The 26,096-nt window shown below is 38.6% G+C and overlaps 1 protein-coding gene across 2 annotated transcripts; it reads left to right on the top strand.

Annotated features, from left to right (window-relative positions):
- The first annotated feature begins 1,517 nt into the window (after positions 1-1,517).
- On the top strand, positions 1,518-24,960 carry phf1 (PHD finger protein 1). 2 transcript variants are annotated; one of them, XM_084944320.1, is made up of 15 exons: positions 1,518-1,994; positions 2,601-2,679; positions 2,832-2,913; positions 3,579-3,665; positions 5,218-5,312; positions 5,837-5,985; positions 6,463-6,558; positions 9,088-9,156; positions 9,422-9,545; positions 10,884-10,951; positions 11,550-11,687; positions 13,894-13,972; positions 16,467-16,582; positions 18,405-18,491; positions 20,238-24,960. In XM_084944320.1, the coding sequence occupies exons 2-15, from the start codon at positions 2,602-2,604 to the stop codon at positions 20,653-20,655; spliced, it is 1,686 nt and encodes a 561-aa protein (XP_084800446.1). In that variant the 5' UTR covers positions 1,518-1,994; position 2,601; the 3' UTR covers positions 20,656-24,960. The 2 variants fall into 2 exon arrangements, with proteins under 2 accessions (XP_084800446.1, XP_084800447.1); XM_084944321.1 differs by having other exon boundaries at positions 1,520-1,994; positions 11,550-11,681.
- Positions 24,961-26,096: the final 1,136 nt, after the last annotated feature.

The following is a 26,096-nucleotide window of genomic DNA, read 5'->3' on the forward strand; positions in this document are numbered from 1 at the left end:
CTCTGCTCCTTCAAGGATGAATGGTTTCATCTGTAAAACGTAGGCCATGCTACCATTCAGATTTCAACAGCTACTGTGTGACTGTAATGGAAAATGCATTTTAAATTGTGACACGGAAAGGAACTTGAGAAACAACACACCCATCACATGCAATAAAAACCCATGATGTCAATGTTTCAGCTTCTTTTTTTTTCTTTTTTTTTTGTCTTAGAACCTGTGAAGACTCGACATTACAGATTCCACGAGCCATGAGGACTTTAAATATCTTCCTTTCTTATTATCCTACTCATATCATCAACATCACACCTCTGGGGCTTTTCTCGAACTTCACTCTGATCCTGCGAGTCTATGAGACTGACAGGCCTGATTCAGTAGAGTTCCTGTTCTGGTGTTTGTTCGCCACCCAGCGGCCACATTTGGAAAATGACACTTTACGCTTTCTCTCTTTCTTTCTTTTATTTTCTTTTTTTAATCTGCCAGGGGCCATTTTGAACCGCACGGCGGTGTTACCACACGCTCGACTGGTGTGAGTAATGTGCAAGACATAAACAAGAAAAGAAAAGAAAAACAAACAAACACAACCTTGGATTTGATGGATGAGCCTGCAGCCAAAAGCAGCAAAACACGCCGTTCGACTAAAGCAATTTAACTGTAAGAGTAATCTAAATCCCGGTGTGATTTAGCATTGTTTACAATTTAATAACGTGTCTGTGACTCTCTGGAAGCAGCTTCCCCCCCGATGTTTGCTTTTTCTGAAGCGGTTAATAGGTTTTCAGTAACCATACATACTCAACAACGTGCATGGTTCATTCAAGACTGAACTCAATGAAGCAGCCTGCATTGGATGTATGACTGGAACTGGTGCAATTAGGGACACTGTGCATTTGTTCATGTTTTTTTTTTCTTTCTTTTGTGAGCCATCAGACATCACAGCCCAGAGGAGATGGCCCTCTGGATATTTGTCGCCTTTGGAGTTTATTTTTTAGATAAAATTGTAAGATCTGGTTTATATGGGAAGTAATTCTCTGTGACGTTGTGTTGCAAGTCAGTGAGTTCATATATGCTTTAAATCTACTGGGATCCCATTGTAGTATTTTCTAAATAATGTTTAATGTTATCCCAAAATTCTTGAGTAAAACAGAAAGAACGATAACACAAAATTCAGTTCATTTTAGCAGGGCAGCGGCTAGAAATCAGCACTGAAAAGCAACAGTTTAATCTTCCTGCTCTGCTTCTACTGCTGAAAACTTTTCCCACCGGTTTCCTAAACTTGTCCGGTCCCTTCGTGTTTGAAACCAATTAATGAGGCGGCTAAACTCACTAATTGGCTACTTAATTGGCCCCTGTCACCGGGCGCGCTGCTTCCGCTGGCTTTTAGCGCACCGCCACCCTCCTTTCTTTTCTCAGAAATCACAATCCCACCTTGTCACAGCGATTTAGGGTCAATCTCTCACACAGGAAGGTGCTCTCGCGGAGGACCCCCCCCCCCCCCCCCCCGCCACCTCTGGATCCCCCTCTATCAGTATCTCCCTCCCACTCTATCTTGGTGTTTTATGTCTGCGTCACAACAAGTCGGTCGAGAGCGAGAGGCAGGGATGATGGCGTCTCTGGCGGCTTGATTCCGGTGCTGCTCTGACAAACCCGCCTTAATAGCATCAGTAGGTGGTGACGGAGAGGGGGGGTTGAGAGCAAAAGCGACGGGAACATGACGAAACGGCACCGCGGAGGACGGACAAACTAGACTGAGAGACGGACGGACAGTCAGTCCCCCCTCCTCCTCCTCTCCCTCCTCGCTGACTGCTTGACTGACACACACAGGCGCTTGGCACAGACAGGGACATACATGCACATCATCCACTTTTTGCAAACACGCAGGCTGCGCATCCGAGCTGGCAGTAATTGGGCAGCGGAGACCCACAGCAGATGAGGGCATTTCATGTCCAGCCTGTCCAGGAATCACTGTGACCCCGACGGAAAGGAGTTCGACTTGACAGGTACCCTTCACCGGCCAGCTTTCAGCGAAATTTGTCTGATTTCCTTCTGACTCACAAAAGGCTACATACACTGTAATGCATCCTGCGTCTGTCTTGACTTGAGTGCATGCACTGGAACAAATGCTCAATGTGCAGAGATAATGCCTGCAGAGTCATTTGATGCATCTATTCAAGTTTTTAAGATGTTGGGAGAGGGGAAGACAACAGCAAAGTGCAGGGAAGATGTTTCAAGTAGCTGCACTGTGATCTTTGCTCATTCAGTCAAACTGTATTGCAGTAGTCATCATGCAGTGGTTTTTTTTTCTGTGTGTGTATGTGTGTTTGATGTGTGCAGTAATCATTTGTCTTGCTCTCTGGTTGTGTACTCACTCTCATCTTTCACTGTGGTGGATACAGGCTGTCGCTATGCTCTAGTCTAAAAGGAGGAGGATGGAGGGGGGGAGATTTTAACCCCTTTGCACTGAAGCCCGCCTGTCTCAGAAGCAGTCGAAATGCCGGGGCCATAAACCCCTCTGTCAGCAATGGCAGCAAAGTATTCAGCGAATAAATCGGATTTCCATTTCACATGAGCCCTGCTCTCTCTCCCCTCGCTGTCTCTTTCCTCAGGATGGGGGGAGTAAGTGAAGGAGATGATGTGTTGGCTCGATGGAGTGATGGACTACTGTACCTCGGCAATGTGAAAAGAGTAAGTGCATGTATGAGTGTGTCTGTTTGTGTGTGACAGAGAGACCTTTGAGTGTGTGTATGCAGCATGTGCATGAATGTTTTTGGCTGGATTTGAAAAGACTTCCATTTAGTTTTGTCAATCATTCCGCTCACCTGCTATCTCCTTCTCAGGTAGATGGAGTGAAGCAGTGTTGTCTGGTGAGATTTGAGGACAACTCTGAGTTCTGGGTACTGAGAAAGGACATTCACTCGTGTAAGAAAAACTCTTTTTTTCCCTCCCCCCCTCCCGCTCCCTTCGGCAAGAAGAGTAAGTAGCTTCCTGTTGAGAAAACTTTGTACTTGTTGGGTTAAAAATGCATCTAGCTTGAGCTTTTGAACACAGAGATGAACTCGCAGTAAAGGTGGTGCTTCCACTCTCAGATTTTGCTGAAGGAGTTGAATGAATGCTCGTCTGATTTGTTCCTCTTGTGAGCTCAAAAGTTCAAATCTTGTGCCTTTTCTCTCAAGATCTCTCAACTGTTGTCAAAGAAAAATGCAGAAGAGAAATTTCAGTCACGTTTGAGGTTATGATACCGAGTGCTCTGGGTATTCTGACAGGGGGCATGTTGAGATGTAATTGGTATATTACAGTCTATTTAAGAGTTTATTAGACTCCGCAGGGAGCTAGCACCCCCACTCTACCTAACATCAAGAGAAAGGGGAAGTTGGGCACTTGTTAGGACCGGGCTGGATATCCGCTCATCAAATGAAGTGAAATCTGAAAGGGTACAGGAGACACTGAAATCAATGAGGTGGCAAGGATGTGAATCAATATACATAAATTAATGCTGTTGACTGCTTTCTCTCTCTCTGTCTTCCTCTCTCACATTTACTTCCTCCCCTCCCCTGCTATTCTCTGTCTTTTTCTGTTTGCCTCAGTTGCTGCTGGAGTGGAAGAAGTTTGCTGTATTTGTGACGCTCCGCCTCTTAAAGAACCCCTCATAAATTGTCTTAAATGTCGCCACGGTAAGGGAGCACACCTCATCACACGCTGTCAAATGGTGGTGCTCCACCAGTTCCTGCACTGACCTTGAACATTTGACACATTATGGTAAATAAAAGTGCCACACTTATAAAAAGAAAACCACATATCAGAAATGAGTAATACTGTCGCTGGCACCTGCATCGGAACCAGAAACAAAGTGAGAAAAAAAAACGTCTCTGGGGTTTATTGCTGACTTAAATATGCCTTCCAGACATGTTTTAAGAACTGGAAATACTAATTTGCAGAATAATAATTTGCAGCTAATTTGATAATTGCATAGTTAAGCAATCCTAAAATAACATCTTCTTTTTCTGTCTTGCTGAAAAATGCACGCAGTAAGATTTTTAAAGATTTAACTGCAGGATACAAGATGTGCAATACTCTAAATGAAATTTTGTGTATATACAGTGAAAGCTTCATGTGTCTTCGTCACACTTCTTTACATTGAATACACCGCATTGAGTTTTGCCTCTCTCTAACCAGTGACTATATATGGGAACTTGTAGGTAGCATAGAAACCTTCCAGGAATTGACGGGAATTCATACACAGTTGGGAATTTTTCTAGTTTTTACAAGCCTTAAAATCTTGGCAGTTGATCCCCCAGCCCCAGGATAAAGGGGAGTGTAAATGCTGTGAGTTTTATGAATGCAAATCAGGATATTACAGGGGTGAGGATTAGTCTCAAGCCTATATATATATATATGTATATGTATATATATATATATATATATATATATATATATATATATATATATATATATATATATATATATGTATATATATATATATATATATATATATATATATATATATATATATATATACATATATATATATATATATACACACATATATATATATATATATATATGTATATATATATATATATATATATATATATATATATATATGTGTGTATATATATATGTGTGTATATATATATATATATGTATATATATATATATATATATATATATGTGTGTATATATATATATATATATATATATATATATATTACAAGGTACAAAGTGATGGACCATGATTGACTTTCAGAAAGGTTAATCATGCTCACATGTGGCTGTCTTAAAGTGTTATTTTCAGTTAGGACTGAGAAATTTTCCCACTTCATAAGATTTAAGCAGGCTAGTGTTGACCTCCACACATGCATATTCTGCACAGTGAAGGTCATGCATTTTAGTGTTTTACTCCATTTGGACCTTTAAGCTACGATATACTGAAGTGCAAGTGGGAGGAAGTTTTAAAACTGTCACAGCAATGACAGCAAATCTTAGCGTCATGTCTTCACAGCTCTGTCATGCATACACGGTTTCTGACAGTTTGTTTTTGAGGAAAAAGCAGACAAACATATTCACTACGTTTCTCTCTCTAAATGCAAATAGTGTAAGTGAAATGTTTTGCATGCAGCTGAAACAAACTGGCACTAAACATGGAGCTGCTCTGTCATTATTGTCACTCCGGCTGTGTGTCTTGTAAACACGAATTAAACGCTCTGCCTCCTCCTCCCATTACAGGTTATCATCCGGAGTGTCACACGCCAACCATCGAACCGGAAGCTGACAGCGATTCGTGGATATGTCGGCAATGTGTCTTTGCAGTCGCAACCAAGGTCAGACGGCTAATCTCTACGTTTCAGATGCTGGGGGGAAAACATTCAGTGCGTAATATAGGAGAAATCCAGTCAAATATATCAAGCTGCGCTGCGGCTACCCTGTTGTGTGTGGCAGGTAATGGGTTTATTCGAGGTAAAAGCACACTAATTCTCTCAGTATTGACTTGAGTATTAGATGTTCTACATTATGTCAGTGAAATCATGAACAATCAATAGCTATGAAGCTGAAAAACTACACTGGAGTTGAGAAAAGTACATTTAAAGTCAATCAATCACATGTGCTCCAGTTCTGTAGATATGAGATGAGAAGGCACTCGCTTAATTGTCAATCGGTCAATGTCCATATCTCATTGTCCAGACTTCCGCTTCCTCGGACACTATCTCTCACAGCTGACCTACAATAAAATGAAACGAATTGCCTTCTCCCCATCGCATGTGATCCGTCTCCCTCGCTGCTCTGACATGACAGTGATTTCAGAGGTCGCAAACCAATCAGTTCTGTCCTCAAATTGTATTCACAGAGAGGGGGGGCCCTCAAACGGGGGCGCTTTGCCCGGCTCATGCAGTTTATGAAACTTCGGCTACCCTATCAGCTGTCATCCCTGGACTGGGACCCACAGCACCTGACCAATCAGCAGCAGTGTTACTGCTACTGTGCCGGACCTGGAGAGTGAGTGACACTGCAGAGGCCAGTTTTAAGTTTGACTGTACACTTTGTGTATGCTCCTAAACTTTTTTCATTCTCCCACAAAGCTTGAACTCAGATATCTCAAAGGCGTATTGTGGGTTATTTATAAAGCGCACGCAGCGCATCTGACGTGTCTCAGTCAGTTGAAACTGGCTTTCTTTGAGTGAAATTCTATGTATCAAAGATCAAGTCAGATATGCAATCAATAAAATAAAAGTACTCCAAGCTATCTTTTAAATGCACTCTCTGTGTTTGGCTAGCTCCTATGTAGTACTTATGTAGTACCTCAAGTAGAATAAAGCAAATGCCCAACTGTGAGTTGTGGGACCACAAGACACGTTTTATGAAATGCTGCAGTCATCATTCGGTAGCCATCGCTCAATTATGCTGCTGGACACATTCATTCATTTGTGTGTTTAAAGTCTCTCTTGCTGTTTCTTTCTTGTGACTTGGTTGCAGGTGGAACCTGAAGATGTTACAGTGTGGCAGCTGTGGTCAGTGGTTCCACGAGGCCTGCACGCAGTGTCTAACCAAGCCTTTGCTGTATGGGGACAGGTACATTACAGGGTATCGCTGCAGAAAGCTGACAGTATACTCATAATTATGTTGAAATTTTGTGCAGCTAACACATTACAGTACAATGCATTTGTTTATGTGCACTTTTTAAAACTTTCCCCGGGGGGTTATAACTTATTTGTTAGATTTTGTTGGACGTTTGAAGCAGATGTTGATACTTGAGGGTAAAGGTACATCAATTCTGATAATTATATGATTGCAAAAAACTTTTTGGCTTGCTTGATAAAAACAGTAAAGCAATGATGCACATTTTAACAAATAAAAAAGACAAAATCAACATAAATAACAACTCAATTAAGAACTCAATCAAAATGTTTGAAACTTAAATTAACGATAAGGATATAAATTAAGAAAAACAAAGCAAGACATTTTTAATCCTCTTTGTCTTTCCTTATCTGCTAATAAACAGTCAACATCAATATTAAGGCGGTGTATTAGTCACGATCTATAATTGGATCGCGTAAGTCTGTAATTTCAAGCATAGCTTAGTTTACATTGTTTTTTCATTATTACTGCTCACCAAATATCATTTACTTTTAGATCCAGTATCTTTAGATATGGAATTACCCTGCACAGAAAGTACCTGTGTTCTACTCGGCATACATTTGCTATTGTTGATTATTTCGTTGTTGTTGAATGACACACATGTAGCACAGCTTCTCAGTGGTTTAAAAGCAATATCAAATATTCCATATGCTTTATATTTACTTAAAAATATACAAATAGAGAAAAAATCTGCACATTTACGAAGCTAGAAGCAAACAGTAAAAATTTGTTATTTTAAACAGATTCATAACAAAGTGTGAATCCACTATCAATATTATTAATTAGCTGATTGTCTCAGTTTATTTGAGATAAGCAGATAAACAGAGTTTATTTAAGGTAAACAGATAAAGTTGTCCACATGACAGCTTCACTCATCAGAGAAGTGCCTTAATTAGCTTAAGACTAAATTATTAGTGTGCCTGTTAATGTACTCTGTGACTCGCTCTACAAGGACAACAGCTCATTACATACTGAGAGCAAAGGGACGGTGACAGACACTAAGCAGGCATATCACCTCACAGCTATTAGTTCAGATGTGATGCTGGGTGGATATGCAAGCTGCTGATCACTGTGTGGTTTCATAGGCTGCATCCCATGCGTGTAATAAAATGTGTCCATCCATTAAGTTATTATTGTCATTAACCATCTGTGCTAGCCAACTGGGTTTCACACCCTTCCTGACACTGTGTTACCGCCGAACCTGTCTGAAGAGGAGAGGGGAAAAAAAGGAGGGATTAGATTTAGATTGACAGCCGGGGGGAGTGAGGCCGGATTGGTACAACATCTGCTGAGCAGGTGATGGAGGAAGAGTGAAGACTGAGCTCACAGTTGGAATAGTAAGCATGCATCGCTGTCATACCATGTCTGCGCTTCATCTTACCCAGTGACCTTCATGCATATAGAAGGACAGAGGCACACAGTGTTGTTGTTGTGTGAGTTCAGTTTCAGGGTCACTCGGGGCAGAATGTTATTATAGTGGAAAAAAGATACACCTGTCCCTTTATTTCCAGTTCTGCTTGATTTATATGATAAAATGTCTGGAGAAGACATCTATAGATAGCAAGGAAAGCAAAAATGTGGAAAAACTGTGAAGATTTTTGTCCTAGATTGGCGAGAGGACGCAAATGTAGTAGCTAAAGATGGGCAAAATATTCAAGAAAAAGTAAGTCATTGGCTCCAAAAAGAAGGGTGTGAGGAATTGAGACAGACAGTTTGACAGCGGACAAGGAGAAGGCAGAAATATATATCCAGACTCAGCAACTAGAAATGAGACACAGGTGTGTAAAACTAATAGGGGCAGGGCAGATAATCACCAGGGAGGGAGGGGGATAAGAGCAGAAAGTTAAAAAACAAACAAACCAAAAAGCCACATAATGAAGCAAATCTTCAAAGTAAAGCAGGAATTAAAGATAAATAACTAGTGCTGAAATGAAACATGAAGAACAGAGATAGGGGAACACAGAAGGCAGGGGATCGTGACCTCAGTTACATGACTGAAAATGAAAGAATAAAAACCCCACACGTATGAATCACTTGAAGTTATTAATAAGAGCTCAACAAGACGTAACATAGTTCCCTGGATTAATATATCTAGATACAAAAAGAAATACTGATTCTGCAAATAATAAACAAAAGGATTAGCTATTTTGTAAAAAAATAAATAAATAAATAAAGATGCTTACTCCTGCATACCTCTTGACAGAGTTGAAAATTCCCCTCCCTTTTTAAAAAAAATTTCATGGAGATGTTTTATAAACACTCAGTTTTACAACTTTTTTATCATTCAACAGTCCTAATGTGTCCCTGTGATCCAAAACATAATCACTTACGTGTTGGGTGAAGCCCCATCTCTCTGTAATCGTAACCTTTTGAGTAATCTTGGTTAAAAAAAAAAGTTACATGACCTCCTTGCCATAGGTAACTATTGCTTGTCTGAATTTTTGTTTTTTTCTTCTGTTTTAGGTTTTATCAGTTCCAGTGCTCTGTATGTACAAAGGGACCAGAGACAATCCAAAGACTCCCCATGACTTGGTGATTTTGACATTTTGACTGTAACATATTTACTGACATGTTTACAGCCAATGAATATGAACAGAAACAGAAAATACATTTTAAAGAATTAAGCAGATTCCACCCATTTTTGGTAATCACGTCTTGTTGACACACAAATTAATATAAATTGTGTCCATTGAAAAGAATATACAAAAAATGACACTAAATATACATTGTTTATGTCCATGCTGTTTTTGCATTTTACCTGTGTCTTGTGTAACGGACTTACTTTTTTGAAATGCAGGGTGGATTTGGCTCATTTAGTACTCTACCATCTCTCGCTGTGCTGCAAGAGGAAATACTTTGATTTTGACCATGAAATCCTGTCCTTCACCAATGAGAATTGGGACTCGTTGCTGCTAGGCGCGGTATTGATATTTCCTTGTTTCAGGACCATGATGAAATGATGTGAAATGCTGCCAGCCTTTTTTTTTTTCTTACATTTGAGACTTAAAGCCTATTAACCAGCATTAAAGTAAAATTAAAGTTAAAAATGTATGACCTCTATGTAAGCTTAAAGGAGAACACCAAGTTAAAAATTCAGTGTTGATCTAGGACACCTTACTTGGCCAATAGATCCCCACAGCCCTATCAGATTAACTGAACTCCCCTCCACTACCACCAAGTGACAATTATTACTGTTTTGAATGGGTTAGCCGCCTTAAGCTAAAGCGTTGAGTAGTTCATATGCAGTACTGTGCAGCTTAACCATTTTAAAGGTCCACTGATTATTTTCAGCGAACTATTTCAACAGTTAATACATTGCTTATAAGAAATGAAGCAAACAAACTGTTTACAAAAGTTTTTGTAGGTTTGTTTTTAGTACAGTACTCCTCTCGTAAATCTAAATGTCTTTTTATACTGTGTTTCACATCCATCTTTGTTGTTCATAGTTTCCTTTGTCTTTGTGCACCAATTGTGGATTTTTCAAACATTTTCATTCATTCTTGCAACATGTGTCTAGCAAGAATCAGTTTAATTTGACAAATAAACTTCTATTGTCATTGGTTAATTTTATAATATTTCCCAGTATTTCATTCACAGATTGATATATTGGCACTTTACAGTGTTTCAGCTCGCTATCTCAGTTCTTTATCCTTTGTTTCAGATACATATTTCAACCATTTTCCAACAGGTTATCCAGTCCTTTTAGATAACTGTTTCAGCTCTTCATCCAGAATATAAACATATGTTGTATTTTAGTTGCTTACTCAAAGACAACTTTTACATTTATCCAGTATTTCTAGCTTACTATAGCCACATATTTGCATACAGGGGAATTTAAGATCACAGTCCCTACAATTTATCACATTTAGATGGGCTTTAAAAAAAAATCATTATTATATGTTTATTTATCCTACTGGGGGACAAATATCCCTCATAAGGAATCACTCATCTCTTATTAACATCTGTGCTAAAGTCATAGCACCATGTAAAAAGTCTAGTTTCCCCCCGGGAGAATAAACAGGAAAGTAAAGAGTTTCCTGTCTCTGTGTCTGAGGTTTTGGGTTCTCCTTTAAGTTGTTCTCAGTATCAAATTTGACATGTACAACAGGGATTTTTAGCCATATAGCCAAAGTAGTTAACAACATTATTGCTGTCAGAAACTGTAAAACAAAGTGATTGTATGCATTAGAGGTTTTCTGTCTGGTGGTCACCCACTGTGTAAACACAGCTTTGATTTTTCATTCCTGTCTGTCCTCCAGCTCTCTGACACGCCAAGGCAAGACCGCTGTCACAATCTCCTCAACGCTCTGAACTCCCACAAGGACAGGTAAGTCATTGCATATGATGAGAAGAATAAACACCAACCACACATGACTGGAGTGATGAGTAGCACTTTATGAATACAAGAGTTTTCTTAGTGCACTGAAGGTAGTAGCGTTGGACGTGCAGGTTCAAACTGGCGAGGTGTATTGCATACAGAGCAAGTGAACTGTGGCTGCCAGTTAGACCAGATTAAAAGTACAACTTTTTGATGCTTGTTTGGTCTAGCTGGACAGGAATCGTTGGTATTAATTATTTAAAAACAGTCTAGCAGTTAATATGAGCAAATTTTCTTTGAATATTTGAAAAAACAGAGAAACCTTGTGGCCAAAAAACAGCAGTTTTCTCCAGGCAGACTCTGCTCTAATTATGTACAAGTTAATTACGCAGTCACTACCTCTGAAATGCTCCTGAGTCTAATTTTTCATCAGGAGAATATGTACATTGTGTTACACAACTTAAATCTTAATGTTGACGTCAAAGAGGACTGCTAGACACACACACACACACACACACACACACACACACACACACACACACATATAAGGTGATGATACAGTGTAAGAACCAGCTGGAGACAGAAGATGTTTTTCCGTGTTTCCCAGGTTTGTCTCTGGAAAGGAGATCAAGAAGAAAAAGTGTCTTTTTGGGCTTCAGGTTCGAGCCCCTCCACCGCTGACGTCCGATTCGTCGCCGCTCATCACCGACCCACCTATCAACATCACGCACCGGAGAAGGTCAGAGTAAGGACACTGTGTCTCATTTTTGGCTCTTATCTCAGTAAGAGCTGTGAGATTCCCACAGGGCATATAGTCATTATGCATGAACAATTAACTTAGGAATCAAAAGACTGCAATTTTCATATACCAGCACAAGTATCAGCGTCTCAATATTTTCCTAAAAGAGCAGAAAGCTCCCCTGCGTGCTTTCGTGTGATTATCTACCCAAGTGTGTGTGCACATGCATCTGCACGTGTCCTGTAGATTTCATAGACATCATAAATCATTTTTAGTACTTAGCTGGTGCGTATTGAGACTGAATTACAATGGAATCATTTGCAGAGTGGAGCAGTCTTGAAGGGAGGATTTTCATTTCACAAAACCATCGTATGATTTATGAAACACAAATTTAAAATTTATCCGAACAGAATCCAGGTATGTATATTAGAGATGTAACACGCGGTGTCTTTGCGTACCCAAATTTCTACAAATTCCCTCTGCTCAGACAGCAGGTTTGTTGGTTCAACTAGTTTTGTCAGTTTTCTATAAATGAGCAGCCAGCCACATCAGAAGCATTAAGTAGTGCATCCCTTTTAAGAGATATCGTTTGTTCAAGTTCATTTTCATCTTCTAGAGGGAGCCAGCAGTAAAGAAAGCAGATATTAAAGGATACTGACGGACATTTGAGACATCTGAATGGACATTGTTCTCAGTATTAGGTTTAAAGTACTTACAAAAGACATCAGTTGGTTATTTTGTTAAAGCAACATGGGATATGATTGCTTAGTAGCACCAAGCTGGGGAGGCATGTAAAGGCTGATATATAAGTTGGTGTTTTAAATCTGATTTTGAGGAAAGAATGTTCTATGCATAGCTCTATATTTTATATATCTTTACATTTTTCTTATATATTTGAATCCATAATCTGCAAACACTGTAGCTTTTAGCAATTTAGCTTTTTTAATAGTTAACACGATCTGAACTGACTGAGATATCTGCTGGGTACGCCGAGACCTTCAAAGATTAGGCTTCAGATTTGTCTCCCAATCAGCTCAATATTGAAGGATAATATTTATTAAACCATCCGGATCTTATAAGTGAAGTGCTGCTGATTGACAGGAGGAGATGACCATCTGAGCGTCTTTGAACATTGAGCAAAGACTTTTGCTAACATACAACATTTCATTTAGATATTCATGCACCTCAGAGGACGATATCTAAACATTTACTGGGTCGTGCGAGCTGTGGTCTAATAGCACCATTCACATCAGATATCAGAATTTCTATTGTCTTCAGTAAAAATGATAATGATTTGTGTTTGTGACTTGTATTTGTTGCATGTATTTTTCTTATACATAATTCATATAATTGTGTTGCATGAGAAAAATACAAAACTGGCCACTTTCACGAGTTAATCCGAGTACAGAACATAAAGCTCTTATGAGATAAAAAACAACACATCAATATTTACTGTAATTCTTTTTTATATGTACCCTTTCTTTTGTGACCCAGACTGAATTGAGCTCTAAAACTAATGTCATGGTTTTCTTTAAATTGGCTTTGGTGAAATTGTCATCTTTTTCTGCAAAGTACTGCAAACAGATTCTTATTGAATTTCAGCTTGCACACCAGAAATATTAAAGTTATATGTGCAGATTGTAATGTTATTTCTCCCCAGAATATAAACCTTTTTATATTAACACTTCATAAGATATCCTCTAAGATATCCTCCTTACAACAGAATGTCAACTTTATACTCTCTTATAATCCACTGACCAGACTGCTGTGCTATTTGCTAAAAAAAAAAAAAAAAACATTCTACGAGAAGGATAAATCTCTTCATTTAATGACTAGTCGGTCTTTTCTTTATCATTGCCTTTAGGACAAAAGACACATTTCAATTCCTAAGACTGATAAAGTTCTAATTATAGTATAATGACAAGTATATGCTGGCCAGTCATGGAAGCATGCAGTGGAGATTTCATCCTTTGGGAGACGCTTTTGCAGTTTTAGCTTTTGCAGCTTTTATAAACAAGGTCAGTTTTAAGCACAGAGGAAATACCGAAGAAAAAGATTGCCAGACAAATGATGTTTAGGCTGGTCTGTATTAACAATCATCTCACTGCTCTTCTGTATCACACTGCAGTAAAAACTAAGTGTTGCACACAGGGACTCTGTCTCTGTGTGTATCCTTGTATACTTATTTATGTGGTTTTTTTGCTCACTTCAGCCCATTGTCGCTACCCTGCCAGAGGAGAGTGGGGGGGCCAGAGTCACGTAAATCAAAGCGTCGCATCATGGAGACACAGGTCAGTGCTTCTGTCTTCAACTCAGGGGAAGGGGGGAGGAGGTCTGGGGCACAAAACCTCTCTGGTATTTTTTCCTTTTTTTCAATTTTTTTTCATGCATCCAGGTAAACAGCTCTCTGCGATCCAAATAACCTGTCAGTCAGAAACTGTGATGAAGGTTCATTTCGCAGTCGAGATCAGTCTGTGTCTTTTTACACCGAGTGCAGCTCAGTGCCTCATATTTTTCTTCTCCCTTTCCCTGTATGTTGAAAGCCTGCTGATGCTTTACAGTCTGCTGTTCGCATAAAGGCTAGCACGTGAGAGATGAAGTATAGTGTATTTGGCTCAGTTAAAATGTATAATTCAAATCCAATCTTGGCTGCTCATGTATTTCATCAACACCTGCAGTTCAGCGCCACATTTATCTTGATCATCAAATCCAATTCCCAGCGGACTGCATGGAAACAAGGGACATCACATGTGGTGGTTACTATTTTTACACGGCATTCTTACAGTGCTCATTGTACTTTGTCGTCCTACACATCAGTCATCCATGTATGTGCACATACAGTAATCCTGGAACAATACGCTCTGCAGAGCACTCGTTTCCACTCTGGCACACCCAGGCCCCATTGTGCCCCATTTGATTGATGCTAATCCCCGTCCATCTTGGAGGAGCTGCTTCCTTGTACTGTGGAAAGTGAGATGGGAAGGAATGCTGATATGCGTATCCTGGGATCACTTCCAAGTGCACTTTGCAGTCAATTACAGTTTGGCCAGGTGGCGCTGGCACCTTGACAGTCCAGCACTGACAGAGCACATCCATTTAAAGGCACAGATGTCGACTAAGGCCACTGAATAATAATCCCATCCTAATAGTAATGCTGGAGAAGGGAATGATAATGGGCTCACTCTGGTGCTATATGTCACAGTCCAGTGATGAGAAATCTTTAGGTGGCATCCTCTGAGATGATGCCTCCAGTGATTGATGGCTCTGATGATCTTCTGATGTTTTTACTTGTCATGGGTCATGAGTCGCCGCAGAGCAGCACTATGAGATGTGCTATGGAATGATGCGTTTAAGGGAGACATCCTACTGCTGTGTCTGATGAGCCTTGATGATGTGGCATCCTGTTATTTATTTGGATTTAAAGATACAGTGATGTAAAGAAAAAAAAAAAGAGTTTTTACCCCCTTCCTGGTTTCCTATGTTTTGTATGTTTGTCACACTTAATTGTTTCAGATCATCGAACCAATTTAAATATTAGACAAAGACAACACAAGTCAACACAAAATGCAGTTTCTAAATGATGGTGTTTATCATTAATTACCACAGCAAGTTTTCTAGGTCCTGAGCAGCAAAACAGCCTCCACCGCCATATTTTACTGTGTGATGTTCCTCTTCTGAAATGCTGTGTTACTTTTACACCAGATATAATGGGACACTCACCTTCCATAAGGTGTCTCATCAGTCAACAGGATATTTTCCCAGATGTTTTTTGGCAAATGTGAGACAAGCCTTTATGGTCCTGTTGGTCCGGAGTGGTTTTGGATGCCAGTCTCTTTCTTATTGTTGAATCGTGAACTCTGACCTTAAATGAGACATGTGAAGCCTGGAGGTTTTTTTTATGCTGTTCTGGGTTCTTTTGTGACCTCCTGGATGAGTCATCGCTGTACTCCTGGGGTAATTTTGGTAGGTTGGTCATTCCTGGGAAGCTTCACCACTGTTCCAAGGTTTGTGTGTATAATGGCTCTCACTGTGGTTCAGTGGAGTCCCAAAGCCTTAGAAATGGCTCTGTGACCCTTTCCAGACTGATAGATGTCAGTAACTTCTCCGGTGTTTCTTGTGATCGTGGCACGATGTGTCGCTATTTGAAATCTTTTAGCCTGCTTCTACTTTGTCAGACAGGTTCTAGTTAAGTGATTTCTTGATCCAACAGGTCTGCCAGCAATCAGGCCTGAGTGTGTTTAGCGAAACTGAGCTCAGCTTTCTAGTTAATGTTGTTAATCACAGTTAGTTCATGATTTAACCAGAAAGGCAATTACTTTTTTACACAGGACCAGGTATGTTTGGATAACCGTTCTCCTTTAATCAAAAGCATTTTGAATTTACTGAGGTTATCTTTGTCTAATATTTAAATCTGTTTGATGATCTGAAACTTTGAAGTGTGACAAAAAACAGGAAATCAGGTCAGGTGCAAGCACTTTTTATTACACCACTGTATATCTGCCCATTTTTGTCATCAGGCAGTGCAAGAAAATGGAAATCAACCTGTTCTGTATCTGTAAGAATAGCAAAAAGTCTTCAGGATGGATATCCCCTCAGTTTTAAGATGTGTTCACTCTGGTTTTCAGCATGCTCACCTGTCTCTAGACGTATCTGTCATAAAACAGAACGTTCCCTGTGCAGAATTGACTTAATGCATGAGTGAGCACGGAGGTATGAGTGCTTCATTGACTCCTGTGATCTTGGCATCCAGACACAAGCTGATCTGTGTGTGTCTTCTGTGCCCAGGCATGTCCACCCCCAGTAGCTGCCAACCCTATTGAGCTACTGCCATGTTGCCATGGCTACATGGGTGGGGCCAGCCTGTATAACTCCAGGAAGTCAGAGGAGGAGCTTAACCTGAGGTAAGAGTGGTAACATTTTATTGCTTAGGTGAATTATTCATGAATAAGAGAAGTTTTCTGTTGTACAGTTTTGTTCCTGCTCAGGTAAATTATTAATGGATGTAAGAAGAGTTAAAAACTCACTTCACCTGTGTAAAAAGTAGTATCCATAATTTATAATAATACAAATATAATGGCTAGGAGGAGGAGGTGACTCATCTGGTTTCAAAAGGATGTTCATTTTTAGAGAAGCCAATGGGAAAAATAACACTTTGGACGTCTTGTCTGTGACCTCAATAAACACTGTCCTGATGACTTTTTGGACTTTTAGATTCAGGTCTTATTGAATGCAAACAGCGCTCATTTTGTAAATTATTGCACCTTTTGGAGTCAAAAAGAATAACGTCACTTAAAGTAATGGATTATCAGTAATGGTTAAAGGGTGAATCATTAATAACTGTAGCTTATTAAAAGTATGCGTGACAGTTAAAATTACAAGCTAATAGTATTAATAAACAAATACAAGTGTTATCTAACGGTTGAAATAGAGTAGTTATGTAAAAAGTTATATTTAATTAACTATTGGCTGATGAATACTGATGAATAGTTGAAGGCGGAGATATGGGTTTATAGTTGTTATCAAATTGTTAGCTAAATATTATGAATAAATGAATAAATACCATTTAAAAAAAATAAAAATGTAATAAAATATTGTTGTCTAACAGTATAAATAAAGTTGTTGTCAAGGCTAGCGAAACAGACTCAGGCGCAGACCACAAACTCCTTCAAACAAGAGTGAATTTATTTACAGTGCTCTCCACAGTGAAATATATGTACAAAGGTGTTTGGGGAAAAGGGGCCGGGGTTCCAGGGTCCGGGAGCGAAGGGGGCAGGAGTCCAGGGAGGGAAGATTTCCAAACGGCTTTCTTAAACACAAACAGCTCCTCTTCTGTCCACCACCACTCTGGCTCACGCTCAGTCACAGTGCACAGGGAATGGGTCCAGGGGGAATCTACACACATACAGATAAACAGTTAGTCTCCAGGTTCAGGCGTACTCACGACTTAAACTTTGCAGATTGCAGGACGACTGACGCTGATGGCTCAACGATCCAGCAACGAGTAGAGCAGGTCCGCCATCTTAAGTAGCACTCTAATTCATAATCAGTGGCAGGTGTGCTGATCATCCCCAGGTGCATGGGCCAGGGGCGGGAGCCCACACTGAGCTCCGCCCCGGCAGGAGAAAGAGAGAGCGGGAGAGAGTGAGAGAGAAAGAGAGCAGAGGCGAGAGCTGATGTCAGCTGGCAAGGTGCGGGGACCATGACAGTTGTTTGTTGAAGATGAGGGCTAATCAAGCAAAATGAGTTGCTAAGCGTAATACTTAAGTAGCTGTTTAACTGAATAGTAAATAGTAGTAGACTAAATAGTAGTCTTAAAATTATAGTAAGTTGAAAAACGTAAATAAAAGTAGCTTATGATTATAAAAGTGACCAAATCCGGTTTCAAATGAGCTCAGCTGAACTCACTTGAACATGATAAGATTGTTGATGCCATCAAACATGCCTTTGAGGGTGTTAGGTCAGATGAAAAGCACAGGTCCGCACGGATAAAGGTAAAAATTAGAAAATACACGAGGAACCCGTCAAAAACCTTGTTTCCATCATATTCTTTAGGCAGTAGAAATCTCAGTGGCAGAAAAGTAAGTAACCTGAAACAAATAACTCCCAAGGCTAGAAATCACAAAAGTGTTGTTTTTTTTCAAAGAGGCTTTAAAATAAATTATTTTCCTTTTAAACCCAGCTGGATGGAAATTGTGTGTCAACCTGTCTGAATCCCCTTCACAGCTCTCCTCCAAAACGGATGTATGCCCTATACCACACCACCTACAATGGGAACTCAACACTCTCTAGGAGTCTCCATCACTACAACAGGTTTTTCTCATTTATCCTCCTCATATTTAGACTTAAATCTTATATAGTGGTAGTCCATGGCTCACTGCTGACTTTGTCTGGGGTAACTTGTGATACTATAATGTAGTGTATGTATATATGCTTGTATGTTCCCTTTCTAGACGAGTGGACCAATCTTGAACACCTTTGCATAAGCACTGCCTGGGGGCACTGTGAGTGCCAACATATATGTGGTGTATACAAATATTTTAGACAGATCCCACAATCGTATACATTTGACAGCTGAGCACCGAGTGGCACGTTTGTTGACGTTCAGTGTGCGCACACTACGTATTTTATCAGTCAGCACAAATTTTTAATCTTCCCGGTGCAGCTGAGCAGCCCATGATTATCGATCAAGTTATCAAAATAAACCACTACAAGCACTGCAGGCCTGTGTATGAAACAAAGAGAATATAAATGAAAATCTGCTAAACGTTTTATGTGGTCACAATTAAGAGATTCATTATGAAGAAGAAGTCATTCTGATTTTTTCAAGTTAATTATCGATGATTTTCTTGACAGTTATTGTTTATTGGCCTAACACCTAAGCAAAGACTGGCACGTAGCTCAGAATTCTGTCATTTATTCATAAATTTTCCTGATTTTGATATTCTGATCTAAAATTACATAAATAACTTAAAAGGAACTAGTTGACCATTCATTATTACAAATGTTTTAATAGTTATGAGATAAAATACAGTTGTTGTCATCTTGTATCTCTTATAATACAGGTATAAAATATTTTTAAGTTATTTAAATATTACTTAACTGTAGATTTCTTAATATAATTTTTTGTTGGGTTTTTTGAGCGCAAACCTACAGTAATTGATTAATTAATTAATTAGTTGTTAAATTTTGGAGCGGACAGCAAGGTTATTTTACAGTTTTTAAACTGACCATGAAACTCTTATGCTGCACAGAGAATCTGTAGTTAGTGTTAATATTCATTTCATGTCCATAGTTGGTATTTTATATACAAGTTAAAAAATCTAAATGTTTTTCTCATAAAACCATACAAATGATCCAAATCATTATCCTGATCTGACTACTACAGATCAGGAACTAGAATAAAATATACATAACAGAATAAACTTAATGTAACTTAAAATAATATCTTTAATACAGTTATTTAAAATATCAAAAACTGACTTGGATTTTTGCCAACCATTATTTTTTTTTACATCTATAATTAACTTGTATTCAGTTGGTAATAACCTTTATTGATGGGGTAAGTCTTTAGATCCTTGGCTGATACATGGTTGACTATGCAGCTTTGCAAATTGGTTGCTAATTCTCTGTCTGCACAGAGTTTGGTCACAAATATCTAGTAGGATAAAATAACAAAGTATTTTTTATACCCCAAACTTCACAGGTTAACTTGGCTGTAATGTAATGTTTGTAATATTGTTTTGCATTAACACTTTCTTTGGCCTATTATTAGTACCATGACTTAGGAACAGAAAAAGGGGGATTGTGACATATTTTCACAAAATTATCATTTAAAAAAACGCAGCAAGCAAGAGTGATGAGAGCAGTGAGAGCGGCATCGATTCAAGAAGACACAAACCAAAAGTCTACCTAATATTAATATATGGGTTATTTACAAACTTCACTAATACTATAATAAAATGTTTTTCTTAGATAAAATATATGTGAAGGACCGACTGATCTCCATCCAGATGAATCCATCCTCTTTTCCTAACTCCTCCCCTTCTCTTTTCCTAGCATGGAGGACAACTGCAGGTTACCACCAACATACTTCCCATACCCCCTCAATTCCAACAGCAACCATCACCACAACCACCTCCACCAGCACCATCACAACCACCAGCACAACCACCAATATCAACACCAGCTGGGGCAGAAGCAGCTGGAGCCCCTCATTCTACGTGACTTACCTCCTTATCAGGCTGGCATGGGTGCAGGAGGTGGTGTAGGTGGAGGCGGAGGCGGAGGAGGAGGAGGTGGCGGCGGTGGTGGAGGAGGTGGCGGCGGGGCACCGGGAATGGGAATGGGAGGTGGGGACGGAACAGTGGCCAGGAGCTGGGGAGGAGGGGAGGCAGTGAGGATCCTGGCGAGACGAGTCACACCTGACGGGAAGGTGCAGTACCTGGTGGAGTGGGAGAACGTGAGTTTGTACTGAGACAAAGAGCGTAAACTAGAGACACAATGACTGTTTTGCAGTTGTCACAGAACTGCTGTGTATGTAATACGTGGCAGTGTTTAAAGTACAAACAAAACAAAGAGGAAAAAAAATCTCTACACGTTGCAAATCCAGGTTGCTCTCATAGCATCACCTCTAATTCTACATCATTATAACCTCACTACTTGTTACTAAATGTCCCTCTTTGCTAGTGTTTCTCTGATATTTGTACTGTTAACTTTGGAATATGCCTTTGCATTTATCATCTTTTACAATGATGAGGCAAAATGTGTAAACCTCCTGATGATTTTGTCTGTGTTTGGACCACATTAATATTTGTAATTAAAAGGCCACGCTTAAAAAGAAATATCTGAAATTTCAACATTTAACAGTAAAAAAACCCCCAAACATACTTATTTTACTTTGTTCCGGTTCAGTTTTGTGTTGAAACCTAGTTATCACAAATAAAAGAGTGGAGTTAGAGTCACTTTAGACAAAAAGCAGAGAGAAACAGCTGACCTAGATCCATCCTAAGCTCATTAATTTAAATGTTATCGCTGGCATGCTTATTTTAAGATTTTATGGCTCAGTTTTAGGAACAGTTTGTGTTGGGTGTAACTTCAAATGTAATGTACAAGTGCAAAAGTGACACCTGTCTCTTCTCAACTACACTTAAGTAAGAGTACAATACAGCTTGACTCGATGCACAAAATGACAGGAAATGTGTAAGAGAACAGGTAGAAAAAGTATAACTGTGATAACCAGAAACGAGAATCAAATTTTGCCAAAAAGTAAAAATTGTTTTCCGCTTTGTTAACAGTTTGACCATATTACTACAGGCAGGTCATGAGGACGAGCTCAGCCACTATTTCACACATCTATTTGATTTGGCATGTCTCATAAAATATATAAATGCAGCGTGCTATTTAAACTGGTTCAAGTTGCCAATAGTTGCAGTGCATCTGCAAGCTACTTTGGAACCCTCTTCCAGAGTCAGTGTCATATCCGTTATTATTATTGTGTATACTTTGCTTCGTCTCGCTGCTGCTCCATGCTGCTAAATATAAATGACCATAGACTAAAATACTCTGAACTATACTTTAATATTTAGATAGTATGATGTGATGATGATTCATTAATTTGAAAATATTGTGATTCTGACATGTTTTTATTTTCTGTAAAATGAAAATTGCTTCTTTTTAAAAAAAAAATTGGACTACAATCACTAAACTGATAGAGCAGGCCCCATAAAGTTTTACTACATTTAATTACAAAACTCTAAAAAAGTTGTGACACTGTGTAAAATGTACATGAAAACAAAATGTAATGATTTTCAAATCTCATAAACCCACAGTTGTTTAAACTGAGACATTTTACTTTTTCATGAAAAAAATGGCTCATTTTGAATTTGATGTCGGCAACAAGGGTTAAAAAAGTTGGGATTGGGGCAAAAAAAAAGGTTTGAAAAGTAAGTGTTACTAAAAGAAACAGCTTGAGGAACATTTTGCAACTAATTAGGTTTTAAGTGGCAACAGCTCAGTCACATGTTTGGGTATAAAAAGAGCATCTTAGAGAGGAAGAGTTTCTCAGAAGAAACGAGCCAAGTTTTCACCATATATCTATATCTATATAGATATATATATAATTTGAAATCTCACTGAAAATCAATATTGGTTGACCGCGATCTTCAGGCCCTCAGGTGACACTGCATTAAAACAGGCAATGGTCTATCATTGAAGTCACAGCCTGGGCTCAGGAAGACTTCCAGTTGAAAACATTTGATATGTTTGCAACTGGTATGAAGAAGAACAGTCAGGACTTTTGGTGAGCTAGAATTCTATATCAAACAAAAATAGGATATTATTCCTCTCCTGGAAGTCCAGCAACTGGCCTCCTCAGTTCTTGTTCTTGACTGTTGTTAAAAGAAGCGACGATGCCTCACAGTCAACATCGTCCCAACTTTTTGGACATATTTTGCTGCCATTAAATTCAAAATAAGCATATATTTTTCTTAAACTAGTAACACTTTCTCAGTTTAAACCAGTATGTGTATTATGCTTTCTATGTCCTGTTGTGAATAAAATATGGGTTTATGAGACTTGCAAATAACTGGATTCTGTTTTTATTTATATTTCACAAAGCTTCCCAAACTTTTTGTACTTTTTACAGCTCACAAACATTTATCAAGTTATTAACAGCATTTGCTACTGATATCCAAGAAATGAGACGTCAAGCTTCCATCAGCTTTCACTTTTCTAATTGCTCATTCATCAACTCGTGGTTAATGTTCACGTGGAGTTCAGCGAGAAAATGAGCCCAGAATGTTATCAGAGACGAATGGCCCTCTCATCAGTGAGAGGCATTATGACAGCCTGCTGGTGGCTGCTGGCTGTGCATGAAAAAGCAGTAACCTTTTAATGGACACAGTACTACAGACGGGCTTATATTTTGGGCTACGTTGGGGGGAGTTTAATGCCTCACTGACGAGTACGTTATTGAAGGATTTGACTTTGGCTCCGTAAACAACAAATTCTCTGGAGGTTTTCATGTTTTTGTTTTCATCACAGTATGTTAATAAGAGATTGTATACATGTTATTATGGGGATACTTATTTGTTATGTTAGATTTTGTCACACATAATTTACATTTAGACTACTGTTATGTCTTAGAAATAGGAGCCACAAGAGGGCTTTTGTTTTATAGATAGAATTATATATTCACAATATATTGCTATGATGGAACAACTTTATTTTATTTATTTTGATGTGGTTGCATAGTGCCTATATAGGGTGTGTACCTGCCGATTGGTCTGCTCGACTGGGTCGGCCAATCAGATGGTGAAAAGACACGAATGAGTCCATACTGATACAAGTGAAGGCTCGTTGTTGACAGATCCAACAGTACCTCAAAGGTTTGGGGTTCCCTTAGAAAATGCATGAATTTTGAGAAGATTTTGATATTATATAAAATGCAACCGATTGGTAATGTTATCTGTAACAATTAAGGGAATAATCTATCATTAATAATTTGTGTTTTATAATAGATAATCTATGTAGAAGTACAGTGGTAAGTTTTCAGTGTCACTCCTATCTTCCAACAACATCTACACAAACTCATAAATCACTTATGATGAGTGATTTCATTCATCCTTAATTGTCATTTACAACATATGTTCAATCTTATGCTGTAGGAAAAAACCCCAACTTGGACTACTCAAAGTGACCCCCAAACCTTTGTGTACGTGTGCACAGACGGACCAGTTACACTGCTGAAGAGAGTTTTTTAATCAAACAGGACTGTGATGTTACTGTACATTCCAAACAACAAAACAGTATATAAACACATTTTAGCAAAGCATACATTTAAAGTCATCACAGTGGAATTATTTGAAAGAATTTTCTTTTGTCTGTTTATGATGGGACTTAAATGTCATAAAGATCAGCTACTCCAATACTGTTCACGACAGTACAGGTAAATAAGACACTCCATACTAAAACCATAGTTTTCTTCCAGGGACTAACAGTCTATGGTTTAAATGTAAAACAAGGCATTAAGCACGAATGCATCAGCTGAGGCCTGACTGCTCACGTCCCATCTACTTAAATATGTTTATGGAGGTGAAGTGGAGCTGCTGAAAGTTGGATTTTATCTTTGTGCAAACAGGTTACATAAATCTAGAAAACTGTTGTGCGGGTTTCAGAGTTTATATTTTATACAGAGGTTTATTTCAGCAATCTGTTTGATAAAACTTACACAACATGCACATTTGTCAGTTCTATCTTTTAAAGAAAGACTGCGTTACAGGTTTAGTTAAAAAAAAAGACTAGTACAACATTTATGCAGTTATAATTGATGCAAAATGCTCAGATTTTATTTAAATAGCAACCTCTTTGTTATATTAGCTCCTGTCCAGTAAGACAATATTGCATTGCAATTCTCATCCTCCTCAGTGACTATTTGACTGTAGTTTATTAGGGAGGAGTGTGTTGAACCTTTCTAGGCGATGGTGATGAATGTATTTGTGTGTTTTCTATGGTATGTCTATACCCGTCAAGTGCTTGTTATAGGTTGTACTCTTGGTGGAAATCAACCAGATTAGTTTAAAACAAAACAGGAGGAAATAAAACATCTACATTGAAGAAAAAAAAAAAACATTTATTTTGGGAGACGTGGTCTTCTTTTTCTGATTAGTAGTCAAGTCCAAGTTCAGTTTTGATGTATTTTTGAAGAAATTACATTTGTACATGTATACTCTGCGTTGATACACCTAATATGTAACATGAAAAATAAAAAAAGTTTCACCTCTCTGTTGCACTGTTCTATTAAAAAACTTAAAAATAAGTTGTCCTGTTAGGTGTCGGTCCATCAGAAAGTGGTTCACAAGATAAATGCAAACCAGGATTAATTAGTTTGCTGTCATTATTTTCCACTATCAAATTAATGTGTGATTTATTTTCCTGGTTGAAGGTCAGAGAAGGATAAAAACCCTAATTTTCAAATTTCAAATTAAAAGATCCAGATTAGCTTTTTCAGACTTTTAAACCCTTTAAACATCTTTTGTGAGATGGAAATAATCAAAATTTATCTTTTTATTTATCTGACAGGTCGTCACTGAGATTACAGAGGGTGCTAATGTATCTGGTTCCATGCTATATATGTGCTTTTGTTGAACAGGTGCAAAGACGTGCAAGCATCACCTTGTATAACTGACTGTACTGTGAGAGGTGACCTCTGACAGACCCTTTGAAATACGTTTGGGTGGTTTGGTTTAGATATTCACTCTGGTTTCAACCAATTCAAACCAGTGAACTCTACATGATTTCATACAAAATGTTGTGCTCATTGTCCTCCGTAGTTAATTAGAAGTGATTCAAGCATTCCTGCACTAATGGCAAAGAACAGGAATCATATTAAAACATGAGAGAATTACATTCTTAAGTAAGGAGCCAAAGTAGAACCAAAAAACAGAGCTTCACATATATGCAGCTCATAAAAGAAGTGTGAGAAAAATATTTTAAAATAACTTTCACCAGAATCACTGTCAATTAGAGAATTATTTTTTACCATGTTGGTCTTTTTTAAAGTTTATTTTCCGTGTAAGGTGTTGTTATGCTGTACGGATGGAGTGATAGGGAATACAAATTAGTACCACAACTCAACCCCGAGGTGCAATGCTCAGAGAAATCACAAAAGACCTAAGAGCTACATTACAGACTCTACTGGCCTCAGTTACCATGTTAAATATTAAAGTTCATGACAGCACAGCTTAGGTTTGCAGAGCTTCATGTGAACAAACGACGATGTCCTTTGGACAGATGAGACCAAAGTGAAGGTTTTGGGCCATAATGCACCTCAACGTGACTGAAATGATGTGGTGAGACCTTAAGAGAGTCTAGCATAAACAAATCTCCACAGATCCCAGTGAACTGAAGAAACATTAT

The sequence above is a fragment of the Perissodus microlepis genome, chromosome 11 (assembly GCF_051167445.1).
Source record: "Perissodus microlepis isolate ML-2025 ecotype Zambia chromosome 11, ASM5116744v1, whole genome shotgun sequence".
NCBI lineage: Eukaryota > Metazoa > Chordata > Actinopteri > Cichliformes > Cichlidae > Perissodus > Perissodus microlepis.

Excerpts from the sequence above, each read along its gene's own strand:
- phf1 (XM_084944320.1), top strand. The coding sequence starts at position 2,602 with ATGGGGGGAGTAAGTGAAGGAGATGATGTGTTGGCTCGATGGAGTGAT. Across the intron at positions 5,313-5,836 it reads TCTTTGCAGTCGCAACCAAG|AGAGGGGGGGCCCTCAAACG; the intron begins GTCAGACGGCTA and ends TTGTATTCACAG. Across the intron at positions 10,952-11,549 it reads CTGAACTCCCACAAGGACAG|GTTTGTCTCTGGAAAGGAGA; the intron begins GTAAGTCATTGC and ends CGTGTTTCCCAG.